The 18,879-nt window shown below is 38.7% G+C and overlaps 1 protein-coding gene across 1 annotated transcript in view; it reads right to left on the reverse strand.

The window, feature by feature from the left end:
* The window catches only part of ITGA4 (integrin subunit alpha 4), a 90,659-nt gene extending 72,081 nt beyond the window's left edge, over window positions 1-18,578 (reverse strand). The window contains 3 exon segments of the mRNA XM_033111967.1: window positions 17,738-17,859; window positions 18,225-18,382; window positions 18,385-18,578. Of these exon segments, the coding sequence (XP_032967858.1) occupies window positions 17,738-17,859; window positions 18,225-18,382; window positions 18,385-18,441 (337 nt within the window). The 5' untranslated portion in view covers window positions 18,442-18,578.
* Window positions 18,579-18,879: the final 301 nt, after the last annotated feature.

The following is an 18,879-nucleotide window of genomic DNA, read 5'->3' on the forward strand; positions in this document are numbered from 1 at the left end:
ACTTCTTACTACTCTGTAGTATATACAATAGAAGTCAAGAACCATATGATTTCACTCACATGTGGGATATAAAATCGAAAGCAACAAATGAACAAGACAAACAAAAACTCATAAACACAGACAATAGTATGGTGGTTACCAGAGAGAAAGAGGGATGGGCAGGAGGTAGAAGAGAATAAAGAGGGTCAAATATGTGGTGACGGAAGGAGACTTGATTTTGGGTGGTGAACACATAATGCAATAGATAGATGATCTATTATAGAATTGTACACTTGAAACCCATATAATTTTATTAACCAATGTCCCCGCAATAAATTTAATCCAATTAAAAATAAGTCTACAAATATTTTGGACATATGAATTAACTGGAATCAATTTCACTTTCTAAATCTTTTCATCAGAAAATGTGTAAAATATCACATATCTGCCCACAGACTGTACAGTCAACTTTCTAGTGTTCAAGAAAAATGTCACTTACTTGGTCCCAAGCTTACCCTGCCCTTTTCCTGTTTGTATCAGTTCTCAGTATCTTGACATTTCCACTGCGGAGTGACCAAGAGGAAAGATCAGACTCAAAGTTCTTCTGTCTATAACTTGTTAACAGCTTGAGTGAAACCTCTGTGGGTAGGGGTGCCTGGGACTTTTGGATGTAATGTCATGTTTGGTTTTTCTGCCTGTGCACTGTGCTGTGACTTCCCCATCACTTCAGACATTTGATTGGGGCTCTCAGTCTCGCTTTCCAGCTACTAAGACAACATAAATATTTATCTTATCTTTCAAAACATGTGATGTGATTTCAAGTTTCAGAGAAATAGTGAAAGTCCTTACTTCTACCAATTACCTTTTACAAGTTGAAGTTCTATTTCGTTGAAAGAAAAGTCCTATATGTTTTAAACTCTTCCACTCTTTTTCTTAAATAATCCTGAAAAATGAATGACTCTTGTTCTATTCTATGTTTTATAAAGAGTCATTCATTCAAGATAGCTTTGTTTGCAGAAGCAGTATTTGCTGAGTGAAAATAATTTTACAAACTCATTCCTCAACCTCAATTCAGAATATTAAAAAAAAAACATATGGAATTAAAAGTGAACAAATCAGTTCAAATGTGACAAGATTATAAGACCTACCATTGCAGGGTTATGAAAATTACAGAAAATTTATCCCTGTGCACGTAAGGCTGCCTGGCACCTAATAGGTGTTCATTAAATGGTAAACGCTCCTGCTCCCCAGCATACCGACATTATGTTAATTTGGACTCACCAGCAGAGGGAGCTCACAGTGCTGAGAGATTTGATCAGCAGCCTTCAGTTCTTTAAGCCAAGTGGCCCCTTCTGCCCGTTTTTCTTGTTATACTCTTAATTACTATTAAATCCATTATGTTTACTATATTAAGCTATGTACTTTTCTCATGCATCTAATAAAACGTGATGATGATGTTTCTAAAAGATAACAGTAATATCTGTGAATTCCATACTAGTAACGATAGTAATTTTGAATAATAAAAAATAAAATATCCATGTTGTTGAGATGATACGGGACATGAGAGTACTAAACTTCCAAGACCATTGCTTCCAGCTTGTCCAGTGGCAAACAAGAGTCAAACTATCAAAATAAACATCAAGATTAGAAACCATTCTCAAAGTTTTTTTTTTTTTTCCCCATCCTGGAAAAGCAAGTGCATACGTGTCATATTCTCAGAGTTCCTAGTCAAAATCTGATAATGGCTAATAATCATACTCATTTAATGTGAGAAACAACTAATATAATCATGAGCCTGAAAAAGCCAGCTATTTCAGTCCTCTATTTCATTTCATATATATTTTTACTTTATATTTTTATTTATTTTACTGTATTGTATTCAGAAAAAGAGTTCAACACTGAGGTTTATATCCACAGGGAGTAGTGCCAAGTTTTAGTGTTTTAATTTTATAAATCTGGGTAGAGTCATCACAAGGCCTCAGAACTTGAGAATTTCCAAGTACTTCAAAACTAAAATCCCCTGTTTTTAAAGATGATCAGTTCTCAGCTCCCAATCTCGGGAGTGGGTATTATTGTTTAGATTGCCTGGTGTGAGTAGGCAGAGACTTTGGAACCCAAGACTGGCCAGCACCTCGGAATGATGCAGAAGTGTGCAGCACAGGATCTCATCCAAATCTGAGAAATGTATCCATCCATCTCACATTTATTGCGCTTTTATTATGTGCTCATCAAAACTGATGAGAACTGGCTCAACTGTTCAGGAGTCTGCTGTTCTAGGAAACCTCTCATCATCCAATTTCTTCTCCCTTGCTTGTGTCTCTATCATCACACTTATTACATTTTCTCATAATTAATTATTTGTTTACCTATCTCTCCTGTCAAGCCCCTTTCCCCATCCAGGAAGTCAAGGGGATGGGACTGAAAGTTCCCACCCTCTTATCACATGGTTGGCTCCTTTGGCAACCAGCCCCCATCCTTAATTGGGGTCCAAAAGTCACCTCATTAACATAACAAAAGACATCTTTGTTTCTCATCACCCAGGAAATTCCAAGGGTTTTAGCCCTGTGCTAGAAAAAACCAACAAAGACCATATACATAATTCTTATTATATATCATAATATCACACCTACATAGACTCATCCCCAGAAATTTTATTAATTTAAGATGAACACTGGTATTTGTAAAGCTCTGCAAGAGAATCTAAATTACAGCCAGAATTGAACAGCACTATTCTTGCCATTTCTCAAATTGTAGGCATCCTCTGGCATCTATCCTGGGCCCTAATCTATTTAGCCTAGAGATTTCCCAGATTAAATTCATTAACCTCCAGGGCTTTTATTGTCCATTACCTTCCATCCTGAATTGCCACTACAGACTTATCCTGCCCACGTGACCCATACATCTAAATGATCTCTAGATATTACTTCTATATCTCATAGGACAGAGCACCGTCATCCATCCAACAGTCCAAGTCAGAACCTTCATTAACGTCTTCGAAAACTTCTTCTCTTTCATCTTTCTCATTTAATAATTACCAAGTCCTGTTGATTCTGTCTTCTAAACAATTGTACTATGGATGAAAAAAGGGGCTACATACTAAACCTGACAAGCTCAGGGAAAGCCAGCATGGCAGGACCTACAAACTCAGAGACCGAAAGAAACCACATAGAATGGTCTGAACATAGACGTTCCTAACTAAAAGAGAGTCATGGTGGGTATTCACATCCTAGGCCTACAGCTTCCTTGACAAGGGTCAATCTGTACCTTAAACCAGCCTGTCCACTGTCTTTTTGCATCTAAGATAACATACCTTTGAAATGTCAGAATAATCACCTTTTCCAAACCCCTCAGGGCACGACCTCCACACCAGAGCACTAGACGACAGAACCCCTCATTGTTATTTTGTTACCCAGATACTATCTCTATGTGTTCTGAATGTTATCAACTATCCTGTACCCACTAATGTAAAATACAATATGTGTCTCTCTGTTTTTTATCCAATCCCAGAGATTTCCCTGCTGTGCTTTCTCCAGCCCCTTTAATCTACCACCAATAGAGTTCGTGTAACCCTCCTTACCTCTCCTCTTTCAATTCTAATGTATAAAATAAGCTGCAAAACTGGCATTCTCCAGAGCATTTTCTCAATTTGTTGAGATTCTGCATCCTGACCATTGTCAGTCAGGTAGGCTTAAATAAACTCATAAAAAATCTCCACACGTTTGGACATTTCTTACATCGACATTTCCTTGGCATAGTTGGCAGGATTCCAAAGAAGCCCACCCAGGACCATGTTGTGGACCCGGACTCAGTGCTAGTTACCAGCAGGGGCCTATTGTGTCCCACCGGCTCCCAGTTTTGCATCTGGTGAATTTGGTGAGTTTTTCTTGGAAGTCTGGACTTCCCTGTTTTAAGGTAGTAGGCCATAACTTTATCTGAGATGTTCTTAAAAAAAAAAAAATCCTCGAGGTGTCACTAAAGGATAAGGATTGAGATAACTAAGGGACAGGAGAATAAAAATGGGTGGCTGGTTTTAATTTTAGCTTTTCAGTTGGAATTTCTTACTGAGAGTCTGAACAAAACCTTTGGCAAGATAAATGAGAGCTTGAACTCATTCAACTCTGAAAATAAGGGGCATTGACTCCCTCCAGCTCGAATTTTAGATATTCTTAGGTGACTCAGAATCTCTGTGGAGGTGTCTGAGAATACCCTCTAGACAAGCAGGATCCCATAGGGAATTCCAATAGAACTGAAATTAAATAATTGATTGGTCTGGGGACATATACATAAAGGCTGGTTACCTAGCGCTCCAAGTACTCACAGTTGTACTAGACAGCTAGGGAGAGAAACGGAGACATGTAAGAAGGCTGGAGGGACTTGGGAGGTGACAGCCCCTTGGAGCTCAACCCATGAACTGCACACGTCTACCCACTACACAATATCCCTAGAAATTTTTTCATTTCTTCAGACTTTGCAAATCTCAAAAGAGAACTAAAATTAGCGTGGGAAATTGTGCCTCCAAGGCCAACAAGGCTCCAGCTCCCACCTCCCATTAATATTCCTGCAGACGTACAAATCATAGGCAGCCTTTAGTTACAAGTACTTACAGAAATGGGAAGATTTAACTAGAAGTGATATCAATTTAAGATAGCCAAAATGGAGCTCTTTTGACAGTTAATTTTTTGAGTGCACGATAGAAAAAAAAGTCGGCTCTCAAATCAAACTGAATGAATAGGAAGCTTACCTCAACTGGCAAATACAAGCCTTTGAAACGGAACTCAAAGAGACTTTGTTCTCTCCATGAAGTTAATAAGAAAATTTTAGAGACTGTCTCTGAACTAAAGAAGGTTTCCGAAGCAGCTCAATGCCAACACCCCACTCTTCCCTTTTCTCCAACTGCCCCACTGTATCCTTTACTTCATTGTGCAGACTTAATTCTCTTCCTCCTCCTTCTCCTGTCTTTCCTACACCTGCTCCACCACAGTTCCATACCACCCTAGGGGACACTCAGAATAGAAAACCTGACCAGGATACACTAAGAAAGAAAAGGCAAAATAGAAATTCTGGCAGCTTCCTTAGGGGAAATGCCCATCTCAGGCAGAGAGGAACCAGTGACTTGTATACATCCCTTGTACTAGAACAGAATTAAGAATCTACCTAATGATTTACCCAACCCTCTCCACGACCCTGATGTTTCACACAGGAACTTGATTTGACTATTAGCACATATGATCCTGGCTATTCTGACCTATTCCAATTAATACACCTACTGGTTTCTGAGAGCAAAGCAACAGAATGGCAAAATAAGGTTTGTTGAGAAACTCCTGTAGAGGACTTAAAAAAAAAAGGCAGACTAAGGAAAATACAGGGAATTGGCCCATCAGCTTTACTAAGCCAAATCTGAGATATTTTTCTCCAGAAAATGGACTGGACCAAGATCCAGTAATGTAAAGGAGAGACAGATGAACCAGTGCTTGATTTCTTTGAACATTTCAAAAAAACTTTTAAAGAATCTGTCTCCAGACAGTTTTAAAGACCATCAAAATCATGCCTTACTAAATTCAGCATTTTGGAAGGATTAGATAAAGAGCTTATAACTGATTAAACAAAGTAAATTAAATTGGCCAACCACAAGTACTAATGGCAATTCTGGCTGATCAACTATCTAAAACTATTCAAAAGAGAGAAAAAGACAAAGCTGCCAAAATCATGAACTTATAGCTCCAGAAATTAAGCAATCAGGTCAGACCTCCCTGAAGGTCTTTAGGATAAGGGGAGAGAGGATTCTGTTTTTGTTGTAAAAAGTCAGGTCACCTTAACCAGGATTGTAGAAAACTGAAATGGGATTTTGGAAAAGAAAAAACAAATTGATAGACAAACAGTTTCGTGGTTACCAGAGAGTAAGAGGGTGGGAGAGTAGTAGAAGAGGATAAAGGGGGTCAAATATATGGTGATGGAAAGAGATTTGAGTTTGGGTGGTGCGCACACAATGCAATATACAGATGATATATTATAAAGTTATACACTTGAAACCTATATAATTTTATTAACCAATATCGCCCCAATAGATTTAATTAAAATTAAAAAAAAAATAATTACAAACAAAATAATTTTTTAAAAATTTATATTCTGAAAAAAAAGAAAAAGAAAACGAAATAGAAGCAAGCATAGGGCTATTCCGAGGACTAGGAGAGGGCACTTCCCCTGCTTACTAATATTTTTAGAAGAAACTGAAATTAACGTAAAAGGGGAAAATACTGAGGCCCTTGTAGACACTAAGGCTACTTTATCTGTTCTTAATCCTACCCAATTAAGCTGCCCTTTCCCTCAGACTAAGCTTCTACACAAATAGTAGGGACATCTAATCAACTGTTTTTAAATCAAAACCTGTTGCCTTCCAGCTAGAGAATGTTATGGGGCAACACATATTTTTACTAGTCAATTATGCCCCAATTCACATGATAGGGTGAGACTTTGTTGAAACCAATAATGCCCACATATCCTTTTCCCAGAAGGTTAAAATGTATTTAGAATTCAACGAATCACACTGAGCTGACTGGGAAAATAATGATTTTAAAGGAAACTCTACAAGAGGAAATTAATATTGAGACTGACTGAATGTTTGTTACAGGACATTCCAATGCAACTTTGGGCCTTTTCTACTATAGATATTGGCAAGATTAAGTCAGCCACTCCTATTAAAATAACTATTGACAATATTTTGCCTATACCTAATGCCAGTATCTTTTAAGACCTGATACACTAGGTGAAATTAAGCTCATTATACAAAATTACTTAAAAGTGGGGTTTATAATTGCATGTACAAGCCCCTGTAATTCTCCTCTTCTTCCAGTAAAGAAACCCAATGGGAAAGGATGGAGATTTGTACAGGATCTTATAGCTATAAATAAAATAGCTATTCCCAGACATCCTGTGGTGCCAAATCCTCATACCCTATTAGTTATTCCTGTGGACTGTCAATATTTTTCAGTGGTAAATTTATGTAGTGCCTTTCTCAGCATTCATATATATATACAGAGGGTACCAAAAATGTATACGCATTTTAAGAAAGGGAAAGCTGTATTACTTGTAATACTCAATATAAACTGTAACAAAAGATGAATACAAGTCACATTTGACTTCTGCAATTACAAGAGGTGCTCAAAGTGGTTACCATCAGCATCCAGACACTTCTGATTACAGTGAACTACTGCTTGAGCATAGATAATATCTCTTAAAATGTGTATACATTTTTTGGCACCCCCGGTGTGTAAATATATACACACCGGGGGTGCCAAAACACACACACACACACACACACACACACACACACACACACACACACACACTACCTAAAGGCTGATTTGAATTATGTTGAATTTCCCAGAAATTCCACTTTAATCCAACATGTGGATAATTTACTTTTATGCTCTAGGACATATCAAGACTCTCAAGAGGACACAATTTACCTATTACAACAGCTAGCCATAAAGGGACATAGGGTCTCAAAAGACAAGTTTTGATTCTGTTTACCCCAAGTAAGATACCTTGGTTATCTAATAGCTAAAGGTAAGCTATTAATTAACCTTGAAAGACTCAGCAGAATCCTATCCTTTCCTCTTTGAAAAACAAACAAACAAACAAACAAACAAACAAACAGCTTAGAGGGTTCCTGGGTCTGACTGCATATTGTCAAAACTGAGTTCCAAAGTTTTCATTAATGGCCCAGATTCTATATATATGTCTTATTAAAAATCAGATCGACCAGATCCAATTCAATGGAACCCCAAAGGCAAACAAACTAAAGAAGCTTTAGGGGAAGTATTATCTAAAACTCCTACTCTGAGACACCTTAATCATACACTCTCTTCCTTTTCATATGTGAAAATAAAGGAAATGCTTTAGGAGTTTGAACTCCAAAACATAGAGATCATCGTAGACACAGAGGATATTATATTCAGCAATTAGACTCAGTAGCCAAAGGGCTCCCTCCTGCATGACAGCCATCTGTGCTATCGCCATGTTATGCAAACAAACAGAACAAATAGTAATGGGCTCTCCTTAATTTACAAGGTCTGACAATTAAGTTCTTGAACTCATCCTAGAAAAAGTGCTACATATCTCATTGCTGAATATCACTACAGTCAACTTTGCAATATTCCTCTCGGGAAGCTATGCACCGATGCCAGCACCTAGTCCACCCTTCAAAGCAATTTTGGAACCCTTTTCCTGGAATGGCCATCAGAGCTTTCATTGTATTACCCTTGAGGCCCTGAATGTCATCAAAATGTCTTCCTTTCAATATTTCCTTCATTTTGGGTAAAGAAAGAAGCCATCGGGGGCCAGATCAGGTGAGTAGGGAGAGTGTTTAAATACAGTTATTTGTTTACTGGCTAAAAACTCCCTCATAGACAGTACTATGTGAGCTGGTGCATTGCTGGGATGCAAGGGCCATGAATTGTTGGCAAAAAGTTCAGGTTGCCTAACTTTTTCATGCAGCCTTTTCAGCACTTCCAAAGAGTAAACTTGGTTAACTGTTTGTCCAGTTGGTACAAATTCATAATGAATAATTCCTCTGATATCAAAAAAGATTAGCAACATCATTGCAACAAGTTCAGAAATGTAATTGTCAGACCTTGTATTTTCCTCATCGTGTTGAATCTCCACTGAACTCTCATCACACTCAACACTTCTGTCAGTCAGCTTCTTAGGAAGTGCCCTTGCTCTCTGCACTTAATATTACTTTAACTAGATTTAACAGTCTTAATCCAGCAACTTTGTGACTGTTTTTGTAAGTTGAAGACATCCACGATTGTTCCTTCTTGTACCTAGGAATGATTTACAGGAAACTCCTATTGATAATGTTGACTTAATTTGGCTGACAGATGCATCTTATCTGAAAGATGAACAGGGACGTTACTAAGCTGGATATGCAATAATGTCCATGGTGGACATAACTGAAGGTTCTTATTTACTTGAATGAAATAAAATCTGTCCAAAAAGCTGAATTAATTGCTCTAACTCAAGTTTGTCAATTGGTCAAAGATCAGATAGCCAACATCTCCAGTGATAGTTGCTATGTCTTTGGTGTAGCTCATGACTTCAGAATGTTGTGGAAGCAGCGAAGTTTCTTAAGTTCCTCAGGGCAGCCCATAAAGAATGGAAAACAGGTTGCAGAATTAGATGTCATACAGCAACCAAAACAATTGGCAATTATCAAAATTCCAAGACATTGTAACGCCGCCAGCATGGAAGCAAAAGAAAACAATTTAGCTGACACTGCAGCTAGACAAGCAGTAATAAGCAGCCAAACTATCCAGAACTGAGAATGTTTCTTGCTCCATATTAAATCAACAAAAACCTCTTTTACAGTTCTAACATACAGCTACAGAAGAAGAAAAGGGGATGACAACAAAAAGGGGGAAACTTTGACACAAATAGATATGGTTTGGATCCAATCAGAGACCAATCTTATGTATAGGACCTAAATTACCTATACTTCAACATGTACATGAGCTAACACATTGGGGTCCTGAAAAGATGATTTAATGGAGTAAACAATATTACTGGAAACCTTCCATTGCAGCTCACAAAGTGTATAGCAGATGTTCTATCTGTCTAAAATATAACCCTGGAAAATCACCAACAACATTTCCCCCTTCCTTTAAGTCCATTTGAGGCATGGTAATTGGATTTTATCCAAATGCCATAATCACAAGGATAGAAATATATGTTAGTTATGATTTGTATGTTCTCTCATTGGGTTGAGGCATTCCCTTGCAGGAGAGCAACAGCCTTAACTAGAAGTAAATTACTATTGGAGAAAAAATAATTCTCAATTGGAGGATTCTCTCTGAGTCACATAGTACCTGAGGGATTCATTTCACTAAGCAAATAATGCAATCCACTTGTAATATTTGGCCTATTCTACAGCATTTTCATTGTGCGTATCACCCCAGTCTTCTGGATTGGTGGAAGGTACAAATGGTACAATTAAAACTCAACTAAGTGAATTTTTCAGCTTTTAATTTCCTTTGGCCAACAGCTCTCTCTATAGTGCTTCTCAACCTGAGATCTCCTTTTGGTAAACATAGCCCCTCTCCTCATTAAATAGTCACTGGTTATTCTATGTATCTGGATGAAGAGACATCTGATCCAACCTAACTAAAAGGAGGCATTCTGCATTATTATCAAGGACTTATTAACCAGCTTAAAGAAATTGATAAATTAGTACTGATTCATTTCACAGTGTGTTCCCAGGACATGAAGACTTCAAAGACCATGACTTACTACCAGGAGATTTTGTCCATTGGAAAAGACGTCAATTAAAGACTCTCTCCAACCCCTCGTTGGAAGGAACTTATCAGGTATTACTAACCAATCTATGTGTAGCCAAACTTAAGTGAGTTAACTCAAGGATTCACATTTCTGATTTAAAAAAAAAAAAAGGTGTCTAACAGCGAATGGAAATCTGCCCCCGTCTCTGACACTTGCCTCTGTATACAGAGACCCCTCAAGGATGAGAAGCGGTCAATACCAAAGGTAGAGAGCTTTCCTAAGACATCGAGAAGGCCTGTATCCCTACAAATTGATGTTGAACTTAAAAACCATTGGTTTGGTTGTCTTTACTTGTCTATTGCTAATAGTAGTCATAATAATAGTTATACTTGTTTGTCGGACTTTTCTCAGACCCTGTTCTTATAGTTAATAATTGCTGAAGTATGCAAGGTAACTTTTGTATTATCACTAATACTCTTTTATGGCATCTCTTTTGAAATGTAGAAGTAATGTTAGTGAAGAAGGAAGGAAAGGGATGCCTGTGTGTTTGAGAGAAAAGACAGTAGTTTTTCATAATAAGTTGGTTATTTCTGAATGAGTAAAAAAGAGACAAACTAAGAAGGACAAGGGAAGTTGTAGAAAGTTTGTTGAAAAGAAATCTTGAGAAAGGTATTTTATGTATGAATAATGCTAGAAGCCAATTATGGGAGTGTGCTTACCCCCTAACTCAACAAAGACTATTAACTAGATGGAAGTTGAAGTGGCTACAAAAAAAAAAAAAAAAAGGTCCTCTATAATGGCTTCTGAGGCACACGAAATTTAATTCTGAAATTCTTAGTGTCCTCCTGGCTTCTGGAAACTTTTTTAATGATAATTATAATTCACCATTGTGGTCTTACAGCCTGGCCTATTAACCCAATTGTACAACTAGTAGGAATCAGATGAATAATAAATAATACTTGAGTGCTTCCAATGGGAAGCATATTAAAATAATAATAATAATAATAGTAACAACAACAGTGAAAGGGAATCCATCTCATTTGTCAGATTGTGAAAACTACAGAGGTTTATGGTTGTGCCCGCAAACTATAAGTAAATGTTATACTAGATGCAAAATAGAGAAAAAGTGATCCAGCAAATCTTAGATCATGCTAGCGTGCAGGTTAGAAAGGATCTAGAGTATTTTTTTTTAATGAAGGCCCGTAAGATTTGATTACCTCCCATTTACCTGACCTTTCCTTTTGAGAAAAATTCATCCTTGACTTCCATCCAAGGTTAGGTCTTGCCCCATTTAATTTTTTTCCATACGGTCAACCATTTCAGCAAGACAAATGACGACACAAAGATGAGCCTTCCTAGCACCTAGCAACATGGGACCACATTATCCAACCAAGAGGTTGGTCATTAATATATCTCTTGATTGATTTATGATCAAAAGGAGGAGGTGTGGACAAAAAAAGGGTCCACAAACTAAACCTGACAAGCTCAGGGGAGGCCAGCGTGACAGGGCCTACAAATGCAGAGACCTAAAGTAACTACACAGTGTGGTCTGAACATAAAAATTCCTCACTAAAAGCAAGTCATGGCAGGTAGTCACATCCTAGGCCTGTAGCTTCCTTGACAAAGGTCTAGCTGTACTTTAAGTGAGTCTCTCTACTCACTTCTTGCATCTAAGATAACATACCTTTGAAAGGTCAGAATAATCTTCTTTTCCAGACCCCTCAGGGTACAACCTCCTCACCAGAGTGGGAGACCACAGAACCCTTCATTGTTATCTCGTTCTCAACATACCATCTCTATGTGCTGTAAAAGTTAATTATTAACTATCCTGTACCTACTCATGTAAAAGAAGTATGTGTCACTTTGTTTTACTTTTTATCTAATCTCAGAGATTTCCCTACCTTGCTTTCTCTGGCCCCCTAACCTACCACAAATAGATTTCATGTGACACTCCTTATGCTTCCTTCTTTAATTCTAATTATAAAATTAGGTGCAAAATTGCCATTCTCTGTTACATTTTCTAAATCCATTGAGATTTTGCTTCCCGGCCACTGTGTCAGTTTGGCTCAAATAAACTCATAAAACTTCTCTACAGGTTTGGACAGTTCTTACATTGACAGTAGAATCTCTATTTTTTTCTCTACTCTTACTGCCCCCTGTCTTAGTACAAGCACAAATCATATGTAGCCTGAATTATAACAAAATCTTTGCACAACTGTCTCACTACTTTCAGTCTTGACCTATTTACTCCAAAGCAATCACTACTCAGCAAGGAGAAGTATCTAAAACACAAAGCTAATCATACCGTTCCCCAGATTTACTCACTTTAGGACAAATTCATACTCCTAAAGAGAGTTTAGGAAGTGGTACCAAAAATAATCCCTGTTTACCTCTCCAACCTACCATCCACGTCACACGTTACAGTCCAACTGTATGCACTTTTCTTTCAGTTCAAAGATACCATGCTGTGAAAGACCTCAGAGTCTTCATGCACATCCTTTGCTCTATGTGGCACCTTTCCCATAACCTCTTCCTCTAAATTCTGATTTTTACTTAGTTCCCCACTTGCATATCAGTTCCTCAGGAGGGTATCATCTTATTCTCCAAACTAGATTAGAGCTTCTCACCATAATTTCCTATAATAACCTAACCTGTGGGTTGTAAACCCCTTGGGGTAAGGACCATGTTTCTTTTGTATGACTAGGTTCGGGCCTTCTGGCATCCCTCAATGAATGACTGAATTGAATAAATGAGAGATTTATTCAATGAGAGATTACCATATCTCACCCCAGAACTGTTGCCAAGGGAATATTTTTAATCATTGCAAATGTGACTCAGTGATCAAGTACACTTAAGACAAAAAATAAAATGCATTTAGAAAACCTCATCTCTCAAATTATGTGGAAACCATTCTTTCAGAGATAGACTTTGGGAAATTGCTGGAAATCAGGGAACTTAATTCTCTTAACATGCCAGTTTATTAATGAAGCTGTCTGGTCTTGATTTTCTGCATAATTACCACAACAACCTATGTTCAGGAATGATTTTTCAAAATGATCAGTCTGTCTCAACTCAGCTTCGTAAGTTACAATTTAAAGTATTGAAAATGAAAAAGAAAAGTTATCAAAAACATATTTGAAGTTCGACAGTGAGAGGTTTGCTTTTAATATTAAGCTAATAATTCCTACAAATCAGGCAGAAGTGAGAGTGAGGTGATCATTAGTTCAATGATGCGATGCTAATTGACTTAACCTCTTCCAAATAGGTCATGTAATATAAACCAAGAGGCTGACTCAGGTAATATAATCTCCAGAAAGAAAGCTGAAGAGGACTAATGCCGACTAACTTGTGATAGACCACTGTACTTTCCAGTAAGGAAAAGAGAGGCATAACCAGGGAGCTAAAACGTCTAGTAACTGTTCATGCTTGGTCTGGAAAAGTGAAAGTCCCATCCATTGACGCATAGACACTGGGAAAGCACTTACTAAATAGTTAGTGTTATTTTAATGCAGGGAAGTTAGTCATGTTTCTCTAGAGCCATGCTGTACAACAGAAACATAATATAAGCCATATATAAAAATGTTTCACGTTATAGTGATCACATTAAAAAAGTAAAAAGAAGTGAAATTAATTTTACACTTGATCTTAGCCAAAGGCCGAGAAGTGATTAAGTGAAATTAATTTTAACAATGTTTTATTTAACCTAATACATCCAAAATATTATCATTGAAATATGTAATCAATATTAGTTTTTAAATATTTAATTCAACAGGTAATCAGTATCTAAAATATTAATGAGGAATTGTGGCTTTTTTTTTTCTGTACTGCCTTTGAAATCCAGTATGGAATTTACATTACAGCACCTCTCACTGTGAACTCTCCACATTTCATGTGCTCAATAGCCAACTGTGGCTACTGGCTATCGTACTAGACAGTGTAATTGTGTAACTTCAGACTCTGTTACCCAGATGTGTGTGTGTGTGTGTGTGTGTGTGCGCGCGCGCGCGTGTGCACAATGCTATTAGTGGTAACTCCAGAGTAATGAAAGACCTGGAATGTCTTCTGAATAACTAATTAAAGACAATTTTAAAAGCATAATTTTATAATCATTTATATATTTTATGTTTAATTCTTTGATTATTGATAATCTGTAGATGGACTATGATTAACTAGAGTAAGGTGGAGTCATTCTTTGTAATGCTTTAATTTAGCAACCATCTATGATCAAAGTTTCCTTTTACAAAACGTCAGCAAGGATGCAGAGTGCCTGAATGGAAAAGCAACTGGACATATGGCAATTACTGTTGTCTCCTCAGACTCGGAGTCTTCATGAATAAGTCTGGGCTCAGACCCTCCTAATGGGAGACTATCTTCCTTTGGTTCATAGAGGGAGGTACCAAGGGAGTGAGAGGAGAAATACTTCTCAAGCAGGCAGGGAGGTAAAGGAAGTCTGTTTGCATGCAGGAAGAAAAGCACCTCTTCTGCAGCCACTTCACTAAAACGGCTATCTTATTTTCAACATATCACAACCTGAACATTCTAGATAAACAGGCATTTGCTGCTCACTACTGATTATGGCTATATTGACTATACCATAGTATGAAACAACATTATCCACAAAGGTGGGGGTGGGGTATTGATCTCCTCTTTTGGGGGCAGGAGGAGTAGTCTGTTTGAATCGAACTTTGAGCTGAAATTCTGAGACTTAAAGACTAGTCCATGTGCATAGTAATTTGACTTGCACAGGAGATGGGCACCATTTTAAGAGATCTTTCAACTTCATCTCCCTGATAGCAAGTTAAGCCATTCCAAATGAAAGACAACACCTTACTGACATGGTAATCATAGCTCAGTTTTTAGTTATTATAAGAGTTTTTGGTTGAGCCAACAAGAAAATATTTTTCACTGTATGTCATTTCAACTGTTACCTTTTAATTTACACATTTAATTTTTTGTTTAATCGTTTCTCAACCTGCTTATAACATACAGATATAGATTTCAGTAGAAAATAGATGTAAAAAGAAATAAACTAATGTTTTTAATGTATTTTCTATGTCAGTTACTGAGCTAAGCATTTTCCATACATTATAGTCACACAGGTTGACACAAAAGCCATTTTCACAATCTACAGAATTAGAAGATTGCATATATATATATATATATATATATATATATATATATATATTCCTTGAAACATCCTCATAAAGAACACTACATACTCCACAAACCTGAGAATACTTAAATGTCTTTGGTTATCAATTTATTGTTTTCAGTGTTTCCTTTCTAGACTTCATTCTCAATCCCGTATTTTACAGCTTCAAATTACTTCTGAGTTTGTTCTGGATAGAGACACAATTTCTTTATAAAAGGGAGAGAAGATATAGTGTTTAAAATGCTATATGAAAAATTATTTCAGTCAACTCTTATGCAAATATTCAAAGCTATTACTACAGCTATTAGTGCTTCAAGCAGTGATTGAATAAAAATCTTGTCTTCCTTTTTGCCTTTCATCTCAGTAAATACCTTTTATTGACCAAAATTTTAAAAGTTAAAACTATCACTTTGGCTTGTCATTTGTAATTACTTCCTTATTCACCAATCAGCTTGATGACAATCAAATTTTCATGTTGCTTTTATTCACTCATCCATCCAATAAATCTTCACGTAATTCGTATTTATTGCACATCTTCCATGTGTTCATTTCTCTGAGGATATTTCTGTAGACAACCCCTATGCTCCATGTGCCTAAAGAATTTAGGTTTTCCTTCAGTTTTGAGAGGCATTAACATCTTAAATTTTATATAATACTATGCCATGATCTTTCCCATTAAAATACAGACATCTAGAAATAGATTCAGTGCCCTTCCAGATAGGAAGTACGTGCTAAATACCAGTAGTTGTAATGTCGTGGATCAGGAAACTATGAAAGGACAACAGAAATGAAATTTTTCCCTCTTGAGACCTTGTCAAGATCCTCTGACAGATCAAGGTTGCCTGCTCCAATCCTTAATTTTTTACCCCACAACTCTCTTATGCAATGAAAATAATGTTTTGCAGAATTATTTTAACTAGAAAGCTCTGTGAATGCGTTATTCTTTCCTAGTCTGCCTTTTGGGATGGAAGGTGCTTATGAGAGGGTGGGGCTTATTCTACATGCTACAGACAACTACTAGACTTTTATGGATGCTCTCTGAGTTAAAAATAAAAATCCCATTATATGCACACTCTATTTGAATTCATTCTAAATGAAGCGAACCAGCTTCCCAGTTTGAAAAAAAGCAAAGACTACTAAAAAAAAAAAAAGGTTAAAGATACAGTAACTGGTTTATCTCAAAACTCTATTGATAGCAAAAAAAATATGAAAAGGGTACCAATTATAACCTTTTATTCACCATTTAGAGATGACTCATCAGCTCAGCAGACAGCATATTGGACTCCTCATTTAATTTTTTTTGTATTGAAGATGCATACATAAAAGGTAAGGACCTGAACTTTGAACCTAAACCGATCTGACTTTGAGTTGGGGTCCCATCTTCCACTCACTAGCTGAATAACTGTTAGAAAAAGGACTTGCAACCTTCTGAATCACAGATCCTCATGTGTTAAGTAGGAACGATGCCAACCATGACTCAGTGGTGCTTTGAGAGGGAAAAAAAAAAAAAGCAACATATATAGCAGCGCCTAACAGTGTTTGGAACAAGATAGGTCTGAATTAGTATTAGTTCCCCTTTGTTCCCCCTGTGTCTATGCAAAGCAAATTTGTTTTGACTTTTAGACGTGAACTTTCTCCCTTCCCCTGTCAAGACACATTTTTCAAGTTGTCACAAATCTAAGAAGAGACATTAAGAAATGACTTCAAATATAGGCATCCATTTAACATGAGAGTTTTGGGAAAGAAAAATTCATAATTATGTGTTAAGCCTCTTTTTAATTATATTGACGATAGAGATGCCAATTTTTCCTGTGCTCTTCTTTTACACTTCACATTCTAAGTAAAACTGTATCATTTTCTTTTTTGAAAAGCCCTTAGTCTAAATGACACGATAAGGGATCAATTCCGACTGCTATTCCTGATCTGTCCCTTAGTCTGTTATCTTTAACAAGCTGGTAGGTCAAAGACGGAAATAAAATTCTTATGTCTTGGCTTAGTTGTATCCTGTCCTTGATGTACTGAGACTTTAAAATGTATTTTACACATGGCTGGGGGAGATGTGAAAAGAAGGTATTATAAGAAATTTTCTTCTACATCGTTTTGTCAGAGTACTACATTCATTAGCAAAACGGAGTAAAACATTGACTGAAAGAAGGGGACCACTTTTACGTTAGTAAGTGAAGATGGTATGGAGTTAAAAGTGAAAATCATTCGTTTTAAACTACATACAAGAAATAGGCAAGACGAGTTTCCCAGGACTCGTGTTTAACGTGGAGTCCACAAGTGGGGGGTGGGAGGGCTCACTTGCTTCTGGTCCCAGACCCAACTCACCCAGCTGGAGTTGTTGGCATATCCGCTTTGGATTCTTTCCGATCCTGCAACTGTAAATCGCCCCGGGATTGATCACAGAAAGATTGGCGAGCCAGTTGGCGGTGGGGGCCCCCACTACGAGCCTAAAGAGAGAAATACGCACGTGCGTGCAGACGTGAGCTATGCTACCCACAGAATCTTGGTGTCACCAAACGTGCAGTTGGCAGCGGGCCCACTCCCTCCACCTCCTCCTTCGCCCACCACCCCACGCATCACACCTGCCACTTCTAACTCGCAGCTCCAGGGCCTTGCGACAGAACGCACCCCGGGCACTGACATCCCAAGATAAGTTAGTTTCCCGAGCTGACCTCCGGTGAGCCTGTCGTCGCAGCGTTTCCCTTCTGCCTCCTTCTGAGAGAGGAAAGTATGAACCGGGCAGGGAATCCCTGAGGCACCCTTCACTGCCAGCTCTGAGATGCCAAGCGCGTCCCAGGCGGACTCCACTCACCATCGGTTCGCCCCGTGGCTGTGCAGCACTACAGAGTAGCCGAACAGGGTGTGGCGGGGGCCCTGGAAGAGCAGCGCGCTCTCCGTGTCCACGTTGTAGGGGCGGCCTGTCGGAACCCCCAGGCACAGCAGCAGCATCACCGCCTCCGGGACGGCGGCCCTTCGGGGGCCGGGCCCGCGCCTCTCTTCCCCAGCCATGCGCTCTCGGAGGGGTACATTCAACTCCAAACCGCACTGTCCCGAAGTTGTGCGGGATGAGGCATGAGACGGACAGCCAAGGGGAAGAGCGCCCCAAGAGAGGACGCGCAGCGTGTCCGGCCCCAGCGGGCAGGAGGGAGAGGGAGGGAAAAGGGGAGGGAGGGACCGACAGACAGAAAGAGGGAGGGAATTCGGCCGCCGCGGGCGGAGCAACGAGGGCTCCCCGGGAGGCAGCGCGCCCTCCTAACCCTACTCCGTGTTTCTGTAGCAGGGAGGTGCGGGTGCTCCTGCGGTCTGGGGCTCGGGCCACAGGGTGGGGGCCAGGGCGTGGTGCAGAGGAGCAAGACTGGGTGAGGTCCGCCCCCGCGTGTGGCTGTAGGGGGCGCTGGGGGTCCTCTACTGCTCAGGACGATCGTCCCGGCCGGGGGCTTCACAGCCCCCACGGAAAGCAGTATGAC

This window comes from Rhinolophus ferrumequinum, chromosome 8 (genome assembly GCF_004115265.2).
Source record: "Rhinolophus ferrumequinum isolate MPI-CBG mRhiFer1 chromosome 8, mRhiFer1_v1.p, whole genome shotgun sequence".
Classification (NCBI taxonomy): Eukaryota; Metazoa; Chordata; class Mammalia; order Chiroptera; family Rhinolophidae; genus Rhinolophus; species Rhinolophus ferrumequinum.